The sequence below is a fragment of the Anoplopoma fimbria genome, chromosome 13, assembly GCF_027596085.1.
Source record: "Anoplopoma fimbria isolate UVic2021 breed Golden Eagle Sablefish chromosome 13, Afim_UVic_2022, whole genome shotgun sequence".
NCBI classification, from domain to species: domain Eukaryota; kingdom Metazoa; phylum Chordata; class Actinopteri; order Perciformes; family Anoplopomatidae; genus Anoplopoma; species Anoplopoma fimbria.
The window spans coordinates 8,949,359-8,969,234 of record NC_072461.1 but is presented as its reverse complement, the minus strand read 5'-3'; the positions used below and the strand labels follow the sequence as shown (position 1 = coordinate 8,969,234).

At 39.4% G+C, this 19,876-nt stretch overlaps 1 protein-coding gene across 3 annotated transcripts in view; it reads left to right on the top strand.

Annotated features, from left to right (window-relative positions):
• Positions 1–19,876, top strand: part of sh2b3 (SH2B adaptor protein 3) — a 52,818-nt gene that overhangs the window by 14,512 nt on the left and 18,430 nt on the right. For 2 of the 3 annotated variants that reach the window (XM_054611351.1, XM_054611353.1), the window contains exon 2: positions 116–1,330. In XM_054611351.1, the coding sequence (XP_054467326.1) occupies positions 143–1,330 (1,188 nt within the window). In that variant the 5' untranslated portion in view covers positions 116–142. Of the gene's footprint in view, positions 1–112; positions 1,331–19,876 lie in introns of all 3 variants that reach the window. The other variant, XM_054611352.1, reaches the window with a different exon arrangement.

Sequence of the window (19,876 nt, the reverse complement as noted above, 5' to 3'; positions counted from 1 at the left end):
CCTCCTCTCTTGTCTCCAAATCAACCCCTTGACCCCCACCTCCTCTCCAACCATCCATTTCTCATTTCCTCTTCCCCTTTCTGTCTCTTTTTCAACCTTCTTTGTCTGGCAGCAGTGATTCTCAGCCGCTCTGGTTACTGCAATGAATGGTAACACTATCCATCCAGCCAACACCACCACCAACACAACAACAGCAGGAGGAGGCCCCGGCGTGGCAGCGCCCCCGAGAGGCTGGAGGGAATTCTGCGAACTGCACGCCATCGCCACAGCCCGGGAGCTTGCCGGACACTACCGGAGCTTCGCCAGAGATCGGCCACAACATGACGTGCTCCCACCGGAGAACTTCTCCAAGCAGTTCACCGACCTCTTCAAGCAGCACTTCTGCTGCGAGGTCGACAAAGATGGTGCTCTGCTCTGTCAGAACACATGCTCCAATTCTACCGGTAGTGCTTCCTTCACTACTCCAGTGGCCCCTCCTCCCCCGTCACAGACTGTGATTGGTCGATTGCGGATCACATCTTTGTCTGGGGTGCAGGACTATCGCGAGGCGGGCCGGCCAAGTGGAGGAGCTGCTCTGTTCACTGTGGTGTCACCGAAAGTGGAGCCGGTGGTGGTGAGTCGGGACCAAGAGCAGCCGCTGCGATGTGCTGCGGGTAGCTCCTTATCAGGGAACCCGGTGGTGCTCAGAGGGTCAAATCGTAGCATAGGCAGCGGGCCGCTGCGTAGCCATAGCAACGAGGAGATCTCGGGCACCGATCGGCGTCAGGTATCTGAACGGTACTCCTCTGACTCCTCAACCTCATACCCTGCACGCGCTGACGTCACACATTTCTCTGTCAGTCAAATCCGGCAGACCGTAAGACGGCTTCTCACGAAGCGGCCCAGCCCCCCCTCATCCCAGGACCTGTCTCCTAGCAACCCAAACCCGACCTCCACCAACAACAATCCCACCAATAATGGTGACAGAGTGGGCGGGATTTCCTCCACAAATGAGGAAGTGTCATCTTGTTCCTCTTCCTCCCACTCCTCCTCTTGTCTGAACTCGGAAGCCTTGCCCCCAGCCTCCTCACACATGTCCATGGCCGGAGTAGCCTCTCACTTCCTGGGTTGGTTACGGAGCGGAAGCATGAGGCAGAAGAGGTCAGAGGTGAGCGGCTGCTGTAAAGAGGGCCAACTGAGGTACTTGCTGGTGGAAGACACCATCTCAGACACTCAGCCCCGCTGGCAACGCTGCCGCCTGCTGGTCAGGAGGATCAGGGACGCTCAAGGAGCAGGAAGAGGAAGAGGAGGAGGAGAGAGGTACCAGTTGGAGCTCTATGATCCTCCAAAGGTAAAAAACAATGGCTCATGCTTACATTTATACACATATCTTACATTAACCAAGCAATTATTAGAAACATGTAAACATTGTGGTTGTAATTGAGGTGATGCACTATATGTCCATTATATATGTTTGATTAACCACACTAAAAATCCACACTGCAATCCACACATTCAATAGTCTCATGTAGTCTTTATTGCCACTCCAAACGAAATGTGATAACTTATAAATGGTGTCTGAGAAGGCTGCACATTGGTCACCCAGTTTCATATATATAAATATCAGAGAATATTGCTGCGTCGCTTCCAGTTTGTTTTGGTAGAAATATGTATAGCATTAGCAGTTGGCTGCCCATTCTGTCATATTCTCATTTTTAGTTTGGGTGACAGAAGTGTTTCATAAAATGAAACTGTACATGCATCACTGGTTTTAGCATTTTGGAACATGGTACATTTTCTGACGGACTCGGCTTCGTGCAAAAAATCTTCATTGAGTAAATGAGGCGGGGGTTTGTGATGGCAGTCGGGCATCAGTAACCGTTGTCTGATTTGTAAACGAGTGAAAATGTTATTTACATGACATTATAATATCAACACTTTGACATCACAAATTAAAGAAAAAGTTCAAGATTATCGGAATATACTCGGAATATATATGCTTTCTTTGCAAACGTGAGTCAGCATAGAAGTATCACAAACCACAAGAAGTAGTGCCACCACATAAATATACTTTAATCAGGTCTTACCTGGCTCTGACCGGAAAGTTAATGCACAGAAATAAGAGTGGTATCCTATTTTTTTTTTTTTAAAGTATCTTCTCATCTAAATCTCAGCTAGTATAACAATATTAATATTGTAACTTTCCAGAGCTGCAAAATGATTTTTTTCTTGTCCAACTGTGGCTGCCGTAAGTTTTTCAGTATTCTAATTAAGGAGAGGGTCAAAGCAAAACCCTATGAGCCTCATTATCACGTTTTTAATTAATACATTTGCGATTAAGTACGATTTCCTTGTGAAGTAAATCCAAAAAAACAAATGTCATATTTACAAAATATATATTTTTTTATCTTATTATTGCTTTCATATACTTATTTGTTTGTTTTTAGTTGTAAAAAGCAGATGTATTTAACTGCAGATGTGCAGCTGACAATTCCTCGGTTCCTGTTCTTGGTACAGCAGATGACTGCCTTCATAGGACCATGTTTCACAAGAATGTGTGTTTGCAGTTCTTGCAAATGTTTGTAGAGCGTCTTCTCAGAAATCAGCACACCACTGAAACATTTAACAGCTGGCAGGTTCCTCAGCTTGGGTTTCACATCTGTGGAAGATGGATAGTTCTGTAGATCTGTTTGTGTACATCAATAAGATGGAAACCCACAGAAGCCTTTAAAGGGCTGGTTTAATGTCATAATGCCAGGCTGTGTCACAAATGGATGTGCGTTCTCTAAAACAACTCGCACATAGAGGCAAAAAGTAATTTCCTGTTTCTAGCTGTTTTAGTCACAGGGGTTCCCCCCCTCCCCACCCTTCAAATAATCTATTTTCTCTGTTTGTTTGTTTTTATAGATGATATTGTGCCACATCTAAGAAGCTCTTATTGCTGTACAGTTTGCCACATGACAAAACAAGACCAAAGCTGTGATGACATTTATCTTTGTCTCAGAAAACAGTGTTTTATTGGTGGTTTTCATCACATCTCTGCCTCCAGTGATTGCTTTATGTTTCAACTGCAGCTACAGAGTGTGATGTGATGTTGGCTTTGGTGTTAAACATGCCGAAGAAGCCAAAGAGTGATATAACTCGTCTGGTCACAGTTTAGACTGATGAGAAATCATCTGTGTTTTTGCATGGCATGCAGAGTAGAGGGGTCACTGTTTAAAACGCCATTATTTGTTTCACACTGATAACCTTTTGAGATAGGGTAACGAATAGTTTGCCCTTTAACCTACTTAAAGAAGCTTGAGGAAATGGAGTTGCTGTTTGTCTGAGTAAAGATGGATTTGATCTGCCTGTGCCTCGCTGATAACTGTCACGCATTTCTTTGTAATACAGTAATTTTCATGCATTAATGTAGCACAGCATTTGCCCTGTGTGGCATTTTTGTGCTCGATTACCTCCAAGAATCTGCAAAATGCATGTCTTTTTTTACTCTTTGGTGAGTAGATATGCCTCCTACACTATTTCCTGTTTGTGTGGGGTTTGCTTCAGCCAGTCACAACATTTCTTCTTATTACTTCATGATCAGTACATCAACTCGACAATCAGTAAAAATGAAATTGTAACATTTGAAATATATCTGTTTGAGTAACAGTCATTTTTAGGTTTTGGATCAAGAAAGATCGGCTTGCCCTCCACTCTCCTTGCTTGACGGCTCGTCACACCACAGCAGGATGTGTTTCTTTTATTGTACATGCTTGGCTCTATGCATGAGACCTCATGGCATCAAACCCTGTAATAATTCCAGATGGGACCAGCTGCAAAGCTGCATGTCCTTGCACGCCCAGTCCCCGTAGATCCCCAAACCAGTAATCAGAGTGATCGAGCTAACTGCTGTCCTAGTCGCCGCCATCTACAGTATAGGGCCGCAAAGTTCAGCCTCTTCAGGGTGTGTGCAAGTGTGTATTCTGGCACAAACAGAGTTAAATGAAAAAAGACGTTGCTTGTCTGTGTGTGTGTGTGTGTGTGTCTAAGCGTGTATGTGTGCTGGTAGTGTTTTATATTTAGCAGCCTTCAACTCTTCAGCCAGCTGCAACCCTAACCATGTGCGTGAGGTAATTCAGTTAATGACAGAGCCAGAGCTCTCTCTCTCTCTCTCTCTCTCTCTCTCTCTCTCTCTCTCTCTCTCTCTCTCTCTCTCTCTCTCTCTCTCTCTCTGTCTGTCTGTGTGTGTGTGTGTGTGTACATATTTGATCAGAATGGGAAGGCATTGGCAGGATTTTCTTGGCTGATTGCAATGCTGGTTTAGTTAACCAACTGCACTGCTGCTCTGACTTGAGTGCTCCCCCTCACACTGTGTGTTTGTGTGTGTGGTTGTGTGATCTTGGCAGGGCAGAGAGTTAAGTCCCTGAGAATGGCCTTAAAAGGAAGGAGAGCTGTGGACTTGCATGCACACATTTAAACATACACAAGAAAAAAAAAAGTGCATGCATTCACACCCTAAAATAAGTTATTTAAGCGCACATACTGTGTTGGGGTTGCTGAGTTATATATTGTGCTGGTACCGTTTATTTTGTGTGGGTGTCAATTAGGGTTTCACACATACGTAGGCTCGTTCTGTGTGTGAGCTTGTGTGCCTTCGAACTGCACAGGAGATCATAATCCATGGGTAGTGTTCATATGTATTTTTATTCACATCTTTCTGTGTGAGAATATCAGTGAGCTCATTTCGCACAAAGGAGGAAGCTGCAGAGAAGCTGATAATGTATTCGCGTGAGAAAGTTCCAGGCAAGGCGCAGCCCCCCTGTCAGGGCAGAAGTTGAGCCAGGTTTTTGATGCAGTGCTAATGTCAGTTCAAACGTAGCTTTAAACTGCTTGACTCAGATAACCTAGGGAGGCAAAAGCACGGCGATAACCAACTCCCTACTTTGTCAGAAGTCAGGTGAACATAGATTTAGAGAAAACCAAAAAAGATAACCAGCAAATGTGGCTTTCAAACTGCTCCCATGTATTTTTTTTTTTTTCATCTTTATAGTCTAGAATGTATAAATGACTGCATTTGATTGGTCAAGGATTTTTATTCTGTCTAACAATAACTAAAAATACGTTATCACTATATCCACTTTAAAACCGCAGCAGAAATAACTAAACTACTGACAAATGACGGCAAAGATGTGGCAGATGAGGTAGAGCGCTTGTCCCGTAACCACAAGGTTGGTGGTTCAAACCCCTCTACCGGCAACATGCCGAGGTGTCCTTGAGCAAGACACCTAACCCCAAGTTGCTCCCCGGGCGCTTCATTGCAGCCCACTGCTCCTCCGGGATGGGTTAAATGCAGAGAAATAATTTCCCCATTGTGGGACTAATAAAGGCTTAATTATTATTATTATTACAGTTGTTCAAATTGAAAACGTGCCTCAAAACTGTAAAAAACTAAACTCTTTGAGGCTAGAGCTTAAACATATGAGGACACTTTTCTCTTTCATGTTTCTATATTAGCTGTGAAAAAAGGAATACTATGCACCAGTGATGGTATAACACTTTATAGGGTTTTGTTGATGCAAAAATGGTCCAAGCCTAAAATTATGAAATGGTTTCCTTGGTGACGTTAAACGTAAAATTGTATAATAACAACATTCATCTAATTTGCACCAAAAAAAGTTAATTGACTATATTAAAGTCATCCTAATCGAATTTGTTACTAATTGAATGAAAGATAATGCTATAAATCTTTCCCATGACAATATACTTAATGAGAAAATGAATTTATATAATATTCATAAAATGAGATTAGAAGCCTATATTGATTCCAAGCGGGTAAATTCAGAGAAACTGTTGAAAAAAGATTTCAACTTTTCGACCATCAACCTCTTCCAGTTATATAAGCAAGTTTTAGCTCCGCATTTTCTTATTTGTTTGTTTTACGGATGGAATGACAAAATAGCCAAAGTGATGTAACACTTGTTTTATTACAGAAGTGAATCTTGTCATGTCAGCTGAAACGAGCAGAGCCAGAAGTCCACATAATGTCCTCAGTGTCGTCTGAGACTAACTTTTAAGTTTCTATTTTTTAAAGTTTGTGACACGTGACACATGAACAATTTACATTCCCTTCTCTGTGTTATGTATTTTAGATCTGGTATATCGGCTACTTTTCAGTATCTCAATGTGCAGTTTTCCCCACATTGGAATTATCTTGAAACCTCAGCTTTGACTTTCTCTTAACCGAGGTAGATGTTTCAACATCACCGAGCCTTACTTTTTTATCTGACGTACGGTAGACAAGGTAACAGACAAGCTTAGCGTCTTGCCAGGAAAATCGTGGTATTCTGTCTTCCAGAGTCGGTTCCAGTAGACTTCGTAGTCTGATATGTTTCCTCAGACCTCCTATAGACCTCATCCTAATCACGACCCTTTCATCTCATCTCAGCTGTGTGTGTGCGTGTGCGTGTGTGTGTGCGTGTGCGTGTGTGTGTGTGCGCTTTTGCATGTGTTTGTTTCTGCTCTTCTAGTCTTAATCTTTCCCACATGGTTTCATTTGATGCCTGTGCGTTAATGTGCCTACAACTATGTATCAAGTTTCTCTTGGTTTGTCCTTCTCTGTCTGTTTGTGTTTGTGCTCTCTCACACATATTTTCACGTATGTTGTGTGTGTATGTATAATAATAGCGTTCGCTTTTTTTGTCCGCCCAAGGTCATGCGCTGCTTTATCTTAAGCCTTCAGAACAAAATTAAAATAAATCAAGAATTTCCAGTAGTTCTTATAAAGCCAAATGTGGCTTTATGTCTTATTAAACCAAATAATTGGAGTAAGTTGAATCCAAAATGTGTTCTTGTGCATTAGTGTTTACATTTATTTTAGACGCTCTTCTCTCCACAGCTCTGCTGTGTTTTGCTTTTCTTCCTCTCACTGACAGTAAGAGAGAGAGAGTTTGCAACATCAGTGGAAAATACTTTTCAAACAACCGGGCTCTGGTGTCCATCTGTTCTGTGTTACTTGTTGTACTTCAGTCTCTCATATGGCAACATGCAGCGTTAATTTGGCTCTCGCTGCATACCACAACTAAAGCTCTGAACATATGGGCCCCAGTCAGCTGAACCAGAAACAGAATGAAACCAACCAAGAGACACACGAGAGGCGCAGCGGCAGGAGACATGAGAAAGAAGGACTAAAAGTTAGGTAGACCAGCCAGCAAAGAAGAGGACAGAGTGAGATCGAGGTAGCTGTAGGTCCGTGGAAAGTTTCCAAGTGCAAAATTCTTAGAAAATTCTTACAGAATGTGTGAGAGGTCTTGAAGGAAAAAAGAAGCTTCCCTGGTTGCACACATAGTCAGTGAACTATTCATTTAGTACCCAGCCAACAATGACTTAGTAAGATGTCAAAAAAGTACCGTTGCAGTGGTGTACATTTGTTGGACATTTGCAATGAAGAAAAAAAGAACTAGTCTCTTGTCCCAGGTTCTACAAATAAACACAAACACAAAAATGTCCCCTTGCTGAAAGTCAAGTTACTTATAATCATTCATACAGGAGGATATCATCAAAAATAAACGGAAATTTGAATTTAAAACAGCACTTATCTTATCATATAATGTGCAATAAATAAAGAAGTGGCGTTGATGGTCAAAATAACTCGGACTACAAACGGAAACCAGAACGCCTCAGATACCAAAATCTTGTCCTGTTGCCTACAAATTCTGCATCTGAATGCAAAATCACTTTATAGAGATTAGGCCATGTCGAATCAAGCAAAAGACATATTTTCTCACTTGCAAATTGTGATATATCTGCCTCTGTGGTTTCTGCTGCTAACCCAGCACAACTGAGGCGAATCAAATTTCATCTGTGCTACGTGAAACATTTAAAAATGCCGTTAAAGATTCCAGTATTCCAGGATAATATGTCACTGTGCAGGGACTGTTTTTCTAAGAGATAATAGTTCTAGACTAGTCATGGTTGACTTCACTATTATTTCCTATGTGCATATTGGGTAAGGGCATGCTCATTTGAGACTGTTATTTAATGGCAACCCCAGGGCCTTTGTCAACTGAATGGTCATAAAACATTCACCATATGAATGAATCTGGACATAACTTTTAGTGACTTGTAGAAACTCTTTTATTGCAAAATTTAAAGTTCTAGCTTCTTAAATGTGAGAATTGGCTGTTTTCTTTTCTATCGTATGTGATAGTAAACTTGATATCTTTGTGTGTGGGTTTGTTGCAATAAGACATTTTAAAATGTCAAGTTGGGCCTTACTTCCAGATGTGTAGTCGGCCTCTGTTGATAAATGTATTTAGAGCAGAGATTATCTCTTTAGAGAGAGACAGGACTTTAGTTTCATTTTACATCATAACAGTCTGTGTATCTCACCCACAAAGTCAAATCTTTGTTTGCGTTTCATGAAACCTAGAAATTCTGCCTTGAAGTGACTTGACTGAGTCATATGATGGATGTAGATGGTTGCATAAGTGCACAAGCAAGTTTGTGTATTGAGTTCACCACATGTATATATGGTGTGAATATCACGCAACAAATCACTTCGTTCTAACAAGACAGATCGGAACAGTTAAATGATAAATGGTGAAGCGTGAGAGTCAATGTTCTCGAGTTTGTCTTCTTTGATTAATTTAACGAGATTACTCGAAGGTTCTGCTTTAGTTTAGTTTCTCTCTGCAGACCTGCCTGAACTTGTCCTCCATCTACCATTCATTTGGCATCACCAGATCTTTATTTTGTACAGCCCATAGAGGAGGGAATTTTTCTAGAAATAATTGGAAGAACAAAGCTTCTGGAAATGTTCAGGCACCCATCCAGTTGGCTCAGAGTTTGGAAATCCCTTTGGAATATCTCTGGTTTGTTGGCATAATGTTGATTTGAAAAGGAAAAACTGTTGCTAAGTCCTTTGCTTAAGTTTGCAGGGATGCATAAGACTATTGATTTCCAAACAACCACGTTTAGCGCCACCATGGATATCCTTGGAGGTATTGTTTATGCACATACAGTTTTAGGTTAATTTTCCAGCATCAATAAAACCTAAAACATATGTATATCAGAAATGTGGTTCATTGCTTTTTTCAAAATAAGTGTGGTAAGGTGTTTTAAAAAACAGGAGAATTGTTTAAGATATTTTTTTTGTGGTAAGAGAAACTGAGAACCTTTCACCCAAACGTGCCATTTAACTTTGTGGTACATTTACAGTAGTGGAAAATATGAGTGCTCTTTATAGATTATTACACTTTTTGTTGGTGGTGGATTCAACACTGGCCACTGTCCATAGAATTTCAGGCTACATTCAGTCTTATTCGGTGTATAATTAAGCATTTTGCTAATTTAAAGTCCCAACACCCCACACTTGGGTGGAAGTTGACTTGAGGGATTAAGACTAAGTACTAAACCAGTGTTTAGTCAAGTCAGCAGTAATACAGTGCATCCTAAAGAGATTCTTGCAAGTTAAAACCCACACATTTCAAGTAAAGCACTTGGTGTAAATATGACTAACGGCGTCAAAGGACTGCAACCTCTCAGATGTTGTAGACTACATACAGTGAATCAACTATTGAGGGTATGGGTAGACAAAGCAATCCTTTTAAAAGCAATCTTACTGGCTTCTGGTCTTCTGTTCTTTGATATAATACCAGATGTAACATGATATGATTCATGTGGACATTTTGTGATTTGAAAAGCTCATGTTGTGGGCAGGAGTTTATATACCAGATCCTTTTCAGTGACTATGTTTAGATGAACCAGGGGTTTGCTCAGGCTGTTCTCAGGAGACAAGCGCTGACCTTGACTCGGGATATTGAAACATTTTGAGGAATTAACCCGACTTACAATCTCTCTGTGGATGAGGCTGCCGGAAGACTCTTGGTCCATCTCTTGGAGGTCACTGTGTTGGTCATAAAGCTTTGTAGTGGTCGGGTTGGATGAGCTGAAAGGTCTAAATATTGTTGGTCTTCTCTGACAGGCCTCTTCAATTTTGTATGATGTTTCAGGGCAGTACCTTTTTTGAGGTGGGTGTTGGTCCCTATTTTTTTTTTTTGTGAAAGGGACCAAATATTTGGGTAAGGAAAGGAAAAGAAAGAGAGAGGAAGACAAAATTCCTGTCTGCGGAAAATTCATAACGTTATAGCGTTTTAATATTGTTCTTTTCTCTTTTCTCTTATTATCGTGGCCACCCAATGTCATGTTGAACAATAATCTTGTAATTTAGCCCAAGCCTACTTGGGTCTTGGATGCCTCCCTGTGGGTATAATCCATGCAAGTTCAACTTGTAGAAGACCTCAGGGCAGATCCAGAACATGCTGGAGGGAGCTCACGTCCCACTTGGACTGGGAACGCCTCAGGGTCCCCTAGGAAGAGCTGGAGGACGCAGCCCGGAAGAAGCAATCAGGTCTACATTGCATAGCTTTCAGCCTCTGTTATTTAGATGGGAATAGGTGGGGTACCAGTAGGGGCTAAATGCTTGCAAATGTAAAATAAAAGAAAGGAATTGATTGAAATGCAAAAGAAGTTAAGCTAAGATGTGGCGCACAACAAAACAAATGGCAGCTTTTCACCTCATTTGTCACTTTTGTTTATATTTATTTGCGTTCAGTGTAAGGAGGAAGATTAAGTCTCTCCTCATAGAAAAAATAGGGAGGAGTCTTGTGTGTGTTTTTTGTTTGCGCGCGTGTGTGTGTGTGTCAGCGTTGCTAAAATCTATAGAAACATCTAAAGGAAGTGGAGTGGTTAGAGTCATGTGGTCAAGATGTTTGTCAGATCTCTCGGTCTCTCTTTCTAGTTCTGTGTCTTTACTGCAGGCGTGGTTGTTGTGCTGTCTCTGTGCGTGTTTCTGCCTGCATTAATGAATACTTTATCTCAGTACGAAGTTTCACATTGGTGATTTCTAGTATTTAACCATTCATTCATCTGAAATATGTCAAATATCCCCCTGTCATAACATCTGTGTTGGACTATATTGTGTGTGTGTGTGTGTGCGTGTGCGTGTGCGTGCGTGTGCATGTGTGCGTGTGCGTGTGTGTGTGTGTGTGTGTGTGTGTGTGCGTGTGCGTGTGCGTGTGTCTGACCTACAATCACAGTGCCAGTGCACATGACCTTGCTGAGCTGCATGTGGAAAGCCCCCAGAGCAAAGCCGTGCAACACCCTCACCCAACAGTTTTCTCTTGGTCTCTGTTCTTCTTATTCATCAATACATACACACACACACACACACACACACACACACACACACACACACACACACACACACACACCTGCAAACGCTATTATGTTACCAGGCACCATTATGCCATGCTTTACGTGGGTGTAATTGCAGTAGGATTAAGTTGTTCTTTTTACTTGCAGTATCAAAGGTTGCTTGTAGTCATGTAAACACTTGTAGCTCACAAAGTTCAACTTGTGGCTCTTTATTGACTATAAGACTCTCGATTGAGTAACAAAATGGTTTCTATTCTTAGTTGCCAGTTTTTCTAGGTACACCTAGCCAAGGCGAATGCAGTCCAATACAGCAGCCTTGCAACACATTCTACCCTCATGAAGGTTTCAATTGAAAATGAAAAGTGTTCATTTAAGCAGGATGTAGTTTGTGGTGTTGTTGAACTGGAGCCTCCAAAATGATCATAAAGTTGAATGAGCACCTCTGTGCAATACTATAATTATTCTGTCTGTATTTATAAGATTTTTAGTTATTGTGGATTTTTAATTTTTTCTTACTTACTTATTTAAAATACTTGTTTGCTTTTTCTACTATGTACCTTGTTTGCACTATATCTATGCTGCCGTAATCCTGTAAATTTCCCCGCTGCGGGACTAATAAAGGATTATCTTATTTTATCTTATCTTAAACAGCTTCAACTGAATATCATAAGCTTGATTAAGGTAGGATTAATTGCAGTACTGTTGTATTGCATTAGTTTTAGCTAGGTGAACCTAAATAAACTGGCAACTGGATGTATTTTCTATCTTTGCTTCACTCTGTCTCAGAACCAGTTTCTGGAGCCTTAAGCGAGAACTGTAAATATTACAATTATACTTAGATGATTCACTTTGGTTGATGATTTGATGATTCAGTGCTGAACGTCATTATTGGAATGTTGCCTTGTTAGTTATTGTCAACAAATAAATTATTATGTGTCATTGACTACGGTAGCTAGGAAGGTCATCCACTAATAATGTTAGTGTACATTTTTAGCCCAAATTTAAATTATTATTTTTTGGGTTCATTTAACTATCCATCAATTTTCTGCCACTTATCCAGGCGGGAACTACTGGCACATATCAGGATTAATTCATGTACTTTAGAGTGGCAATGATTTGTCAATTAATAAGCAACTATATTGATAATTGAAGATTGGTTCTATTTTTTTTCAAGCAAAACTGCTGAATATTTTCCTGGTCAAGTTTTGGTCTGTCAGCTGGGCAGTTTTTTTCACTACTTTTTAAGCATTTTATAGAATTAACGAGGAAACAATGAATCTGCAGATTAATGGATAACAAAACGAATCGTCAGTTGCAGCCCGGGAACACCTTTATAAATAACTGTGCCGACTGTTTTCTCAGTCACACTTTAAAAATGATGGCCATGGAAAAGGTATTTTGTTTAATGTTGTATTGAAAGGCTGTAAAAAGTCTTACGTTTGTGAATCCTGCAGAAACCCTGTGTGAACATTTCTATATATCTTCTGTTCTCTACTCTCTCCCATTCTTTTCTACTCAAACCTTTTCCATCTTTATTCTGAGTCACATCTTACATCCTACTGAGGCCCCTCCCCCGACTCCCTCCAGGCAAGTCTTTTGCCTGGTTTCCATTTTGGTTGATTCAACTTCCATTACAGGGCCAAACACAACTAGCATCTACTCATTATCTGTCCCTCTCAGTTTTCCCTCCAAAAATGACTCATTTTTTTTTTTAATCCTGTTGCCAGCGGAGATCATTTTTCAATTGTGGCTGCAGCTTCTCACTGAGCAAACAGTGGCTTTTGATACTGCCTTATAAACATTTAGAGTTTGCTCTGGCCCCGGCAAGTCCCACTTGGCTATGCCTCTTGTGTGGAAAATGTTATCACGGCTAGATCTCCTACCCTGTATAAACCTGGTTCTGGCTCAGTGGTATCAGGGACTGTAGTTATAAGGGGCAGTAACTGCACAGTAAGGTTTATTCAGAGACAATGGTGTGGCACACCGGAAGAAGGGAAAGGAAGGACCAGGAGAGTTTTTCTCTCCCAACTTCTGGACATGTCTCTCCGTCAGAAGTCATTTTTTGTAGTTTTAAAAGTGAGTCACAGAAGATTTAGATGTGTATGCTTTTCTAGTGTTGGAGATAGCGATGCATCAACAGATATTATCAACCACTATTGGGATATAGAAATATCTAGGGCTGCAACCAATTAATATTTTCACCATGTATTCATTTACTGCTTTCTGAATAATAATTTACTCTAAAGAATGTCAAAAAAATGCCAATCAAATCATCTCATTTGATAATTAAAAAGCAGAATAATCAATTATCAAAATAATTGCAGGTTCGTTTTCAAAACATTGTGTGTTCGAGTTGGTTTATTTCAAGAAAAAAGAAGCCAGAACCAAAAGTCAGTTTTGCTGTAAGCCTGGAAAATATAGGATTTAGTTTGACGTGTTTAATATGTTTATTGTCAGAGTGACAATAAGAGTTAGTTTAGGAATTGCACACAGTTGCAAAAAGAACTTCACAACAAACGCAAAGAGGCAGTGAAGAGTCAATTGTAGGTATAAAAACCCAAAATCTGTTAATATTCTTTCCACCATTACTGGACACACACAACACACCCTTAACAGACCATCACACATAAACACACACCCACAACTGACGCATGTCAAGTCTAACACATGTGGATGAGCAGCACACCAGTGAAATCTCTTTGATACACAAACACAGTCGAAGACACATGCAAGCAATTTTCCATCCACTGCTGAGTGAATTTTGCGCAAACTTGTGGAATTTTGACTGATGTCCATGTTTCATAACAGACATGCACTATGTACTTTTCAAATGCCCACAGTAATGGTGATGCAACAACATCTGGCTGCTGTGCCAACATTTATGTTCATTTTTATTTAAGAAGTAGACTCTCATCACTTATTTACTTTAAAAAAAACTTCTCATGCTGTTATGAAAACTCTTTTGTGAGTCAGGTAAAATACTCGGAAACTCAGCTGCGTATGTGTGAACAGTACCCCGCGTGTGTGTGAACATCTTTGCTCATCACTACACACAATCACACAATCTATTTTCTGTTTCTCAGTAAGCCGGTCCGGTCGTTTTTCGTTATTTTTCAGCTGCACTTTTATTAGCTTTTGTTCGGGGAGAGTAATCATGAGTGGCTTTCGTGCTTGGGATTGTTTATCTTGGATGGATGAGATGTACTTTAGAAGCAAAGATTTTTATTCAAATTGGAAAATAATCACTCTTGAACATTGGTCAAATCTATTCGTTTATCGCACTGACCTCGTAACATCCTGTCAGCAGATAGTTCTCCTCAGAAATCTACTCCATCTAAGAGAGTTCTGAAAATGATTTATCTTTTTTTATTTTAAGAATTTTTGGGGGCATTTTTGTCTTTTTATATTATAGTGACAGCAGAGAGGTGACAGTAAATGAGACAATGAGATGAATCCCCAAGCAAGACTCAAACTTAGACTTATATCTCATGATAAACTGCCTTAAACAGTAGTTTGATTTAGTACGCTAAGTAGAATGTGGGTGAATGTGGGTTGTTCTTAATGCATTAAAAAAATTGCCAAAGAAACGAATCTCTCCCGGTTACTCAAGATAATTCAATGACCCCACTTTCAGTAGTTTCCATTAGTACCATTTTGTTTTTATTTGGACAGCAGTTTTTTTTTCTGGAAGGAGATGTTAGTATTGAGCTTTACAAGTCATTTTTCTGTGCTTCTTCAAAGTGCAATTGAAATGCTTGAGCAGTGACAGAATTTCGATAGTGAATCATCTTTATGATCGTTTTAGAAGATGTAGTTTGTTGAGCTGTTGAATTGTGTTCCATTAGTGTTTCTGTTTTTCGACATGACCTCATTGATATAAATGAGGTGTGCAGTCCTCTTAACAACGTTTATGCCTGGTCTCAAACACTGTCTATACTTGATGATTTTTGTTAATGTTGGTAAATATTATTTCATTATTAGACTGAAATGTTATTACTCTCCCCTCTTTTTTTCTACTCTGCCAGACTCCCTAATTAGTATTTTCTTGTGCACAAAACCACGACTTATTAATATACATGGAACTGCACTCAGTTCTGTGAATCCTGAGTGTGCTGTCTTTACTTCTGCATATTTGGCGTCTATATCAATGTTTCTGAGAAGTATGCAAGCACGGCAGCAAAATGAACTGACACATTTATTCATCATTGAAGGCTGCTTCTGAGAGATTTCCTAGAACACACTCATCTCTATCAGTGTTTGTAACCCCACAACTAGTGCTCAGTGTGTGTGTGTGTGTGTGTGTGTGTGTGTGTGTGTGCGTGTGCGTGTGCGTGTGCGTGCGTGTGCGTGTGTTTCCCACATCCTCAATGATGCCACAGTTCAAGCTGATTGTGAATGTGATCTGATCTCCTGGCTGCCTGTACTCCACCTATGTACACGTACCAGAAATCAGTTTGTACAAAGGTCTTTGTCTCAGTGGAGGTATGTTTTTAAATATTTTTTTTCGACTGTGAAATAGTTGATCTGAAAGAAAAACACTCTAAAAAACTACACAAACAGCAAAATGCATAACATAAACCTAAGAACATGTCTTAGTAAGTGACAGTCATGTTAACTTACTGAAAATGAATTTTGGACCTAAAATGTAAAAAAAATAAAACAGTTGATTTAATAGATGTCGCCATTTTCATGCATTTGTATCGGGTTTTATGTGATAACAGCTGCACTCTGTGGACGTAATCCTGAGCCAACCATTATTAACCATTAGGCCACAGATAATAGGTCAAATATTCTTCTGTGGGGCCTTTAACTTTCTTTTTTTATGTTATCAAGTTTTGTATCTGCTTTCTGAGTCAAATTCTACTTTCCAAATCAAAAGACCTTCACCACATTATTATTGTTGATATTCTAGTTTTCTTTTCCTTACTCTCAGATTCCAGAGATAATTATTATAACATCTTAGTTCTGGCTGAAAGTTAGTTACAATCGCCTCAATATCGGGTAGGAAAAACCAACTGTCAATCCATTCCTTCAATTGCGATATATATGATCTGATCTCCAACCGCCACAAGGCTAAATATTTATATATGTTTACTGCCAATGTATGCCACCAACTTGGCTTTAGATCTTACATATTGCTGCATTATAGGAATAGAAGAAATGTAAAACCACCCTGTCTTGGTAGAAACGAGGAGTTCGCTGGGATCAGAGAATCTATTTCTGACCCACCAACTATGGGGGGAAAACCTCAGGAGTGTTTATCTGTGTGACACAAACAACAGGTGGTGGAGTCTGGCACTGGATTAGAACGGTGAAAACAATGCCAGCTGCTACAGATCACCATAGTGTTAGCTTCATCTATAGCTATTGTATAAATACATTGAACAGTTTTCTTTACAAACATATCTAATGTTTATACAGTAACCATGATCAATGCAGAGCCACAAGATGCTCACCTTGTTAAAAAAAAACCCAAAAAAACAGCCAATAACATGGCCTGGTTAAAAAAGAGTCACATACATTAACTATTCAAAGTAGTAGAAGCATTTACAATAAATCTGCGTGGGCCGATGAGAAAACCATAACCTTCCTATAATGAATACATTAAACAAACATAAATGCCATATTTACATCCCCTTCTCATTTTTGTTCCTTCGAGGTTTGACTGGCACACTTTTGATTACATCTTCTTGTTATTCTACACTGTTTGATGGCACTCAGCTGGAGAATTACCGCCACCTGAACCAACTCCTGATATTCAACAGTAGCAGATGGATACACACTTTTATTTGCATTTTTCTCTTTGTCGGTAAATGTGGTTAAATGATGTGCTAAATTAGAATGGAAACTTGACTAGTTTGGTTCATTATTGTGTTTTGATAGTTTTTGGTAAAAAAACTGAGAATATATGGTGCTGAAGAAATAAGTTGTACAAGGCTTCGGCTACAGAAAGAGCACTTCTTAATCGAGTCTTTTCACAGGTTTTGTTGACAATAACAAAAATAAAGACCAGACTTTTCCTTTTAAGTATGTAGCAAGAAAAAGAAACGCATCAATGATCCCAACCCGTAATAAGGGGAAGTACAGACAGATGTGTCGGTCAAGGTCTCCTCTCTCTGCCTGATAAGGCCCTGATGGGTGGTGCTTTAGTGTGTGTGTGTGTGTGTGTGTGTGTGTGTGTGTGTGTGTGTGTGTGTGTGTGTGTGTGTGTGTGTGTGTGTGTGTGTGTGTGTGTGTGTGTGTGTGTGTGTGTGTGTGTGTGTGTGTGTGTGTGTGTGTGTGTGTGTGTGTGTGTGATAATTGTGAATACACTCTTTCCAAAATCTCTCCTGAGACCACTTTGGTAACCCTGCAGAGTTTTAAGGTCAGTCGAACACACACACACACATGCATACACTCCTGACAGCGTTGGCTATGCTGACCCTCGGAGGGATAGTGGAATGTTGAGTGTCAGTCAGTTGCCGCGGCGACGGCCTTGAGAAAGGGACCCTGGGAAGATCGTTTTGGACTCCAAACATCCTGTGTGTCACCCAAGAGTGTGGGTGTGGGGGTTTGTGCGCTCAACTGTAGACATGTTTGTGACTGTGGGTGAGAGGTTAGGTGTTCATGTGTGAAGCAGTTGTTACTTTTTGGGTTGGTCAAAATGTAGCTGTTGATTCGTCATATGATTTCTTTTTTTTAATTTTATGAATTTATTTAACAAGAATAATGCTCATTAATCTAAGCCAAGAAGCAGTAGAACAGTAGGTTTTCAAAAGTATTTTTAAAACGGAGCTGTGACAACAATTTTACATATTTGCTTTATGTATTGTTTTTTCCATTCAATTATAAAATGTCAAAACATTGTGAAAACTGCCATTAAAGTCCATAGAAAAACTAAATATCCTAATTTCCAGTGATATAAAACAGAGAAATGCAGCAAATCCTCAAATTAGAGATGCAGTACTGCCAAACATGGTTAAAACCCACAAAACGTTATTTGGAATTGTAGTGGTTTCTACACATATAAAATGATACAAAATCCTTAAATGGAAATTTCAAACTGTTGTCCCTGAACTGGTGTTACAAAAGTAAACAGAGCAAAATGTTATCTCTTATACACACAACATAATTAGTATGCACAAAATAGAGTAGTACACATCCACCAATGTATAATGTTGCAGTAAAACACATGTAGCAAACTCAAATCTGTGCTAGATAAGTAGGGAAAAAACCTGCAAGGACCAGAATAACAAAGGAATGAAAAAGAAAGACATGACGTATACAGTAAATGTCATTTGAAAAGTCAATATGAAGACCGTATTGTCACTGTTGCATCTCTGTGTTTCATATTCGCAATATCAGTTCTGTGTGTGTGTGTGTGTGTGTGTGTGTGTGTGTTTGTGTGTTTGTGTGAGAAGTTGAAACATAGTAGTGAAAGTTGAGTCAATCTGAAAAGAACCAGCAGTGAAAACTGAAAAGCCGTTACAGGGTCATATTACTGAGACAGATCACCATCAGCTCATTGATATTTTAGTTTTTTAGGGTTTTTTGTGGGTTTTTTTTATAAACGGCTACAACTAATACTTTATTTATGAGTTGATCCGTTGATTTATTTTTGATTAATTAATTGTTTATTATTTAAAATATCAAAAATATTGCTATAAATGTACATTATAATTTACCAAAGCCCAAGGTTTGACAAAAACAGTCAAACACTCAATAGAAATTTATTTTATAATGATGTATAGCAATAAAAAATGCAGCAAATCCCAGTGAATATTTGTAAGTGGAATAACATCTTCTATTCCATTATCTTCCATCATAATATTGAATACAAAACTAATGCTGTGCAGCAAAATATTGTTGAAACCACAGAAATGACATTTTACATTCTTTAAATTGGCAAAAAGTTTTTGTTTTTATGGAGTTTTGGCAGAGATCCCGAAGTTTCTAAAGATGAAATTTATATAAAATGATACAAGGTCTCATTTATTTCCATTTTATAAAATGATGTATTCATTAAAAACTACAACCTTGGGTTTGAATATTTCATATAATATTCCATCATATGGTTTGAATGAAGAGCTTCAACAAGCTGAGAAGGAACATGTATGATACTGATTTCAATCTCAAAGCTATTCAAAGGGGAATTTAAAGGAAACTGGAGTTTAAGGTATTTAAAGATGGATAACCAAATCTAACTTATCTAATATAGATATTGCATTTGTTTGTATGTCATGTGTTACTAGTGTAAATACGTCATCAACACATCTTAACATAGTTACTTTGGTTGATTAAAAAAACGTAATTCATTACATGTAAACAGGCCAAAAGACTCATGAAACCAAAAGAACACAGCGCTGTATAAGTATTTGATAGCTGCTTTGTTCTTCTACATGATATGCTACAGATTGTTCCCCTGAGTGGAAAATCCATCTTGACATCTTTAGACTCACAATCACAGCTTTAACCCATCAATAATGCACTGAGACATTTTGACATGAAGTCCTTGCATCTTTTCCCCCCCGAAGGAGACATTGAATTTGAAATATTGTCCGGGAATACTTTATTGTTTGATCACTGTAGCTTTGAGCACGCAGTAACCTTTGTCTGGTACCACTTCATCGCCTTCACAGTTGGAGGATGAGGAACAGCAGCACCACAAGGCCGTAGACTTGAGGTCTGCTGGCAAACTACACCCAAAGAGGAGCAGATTTAA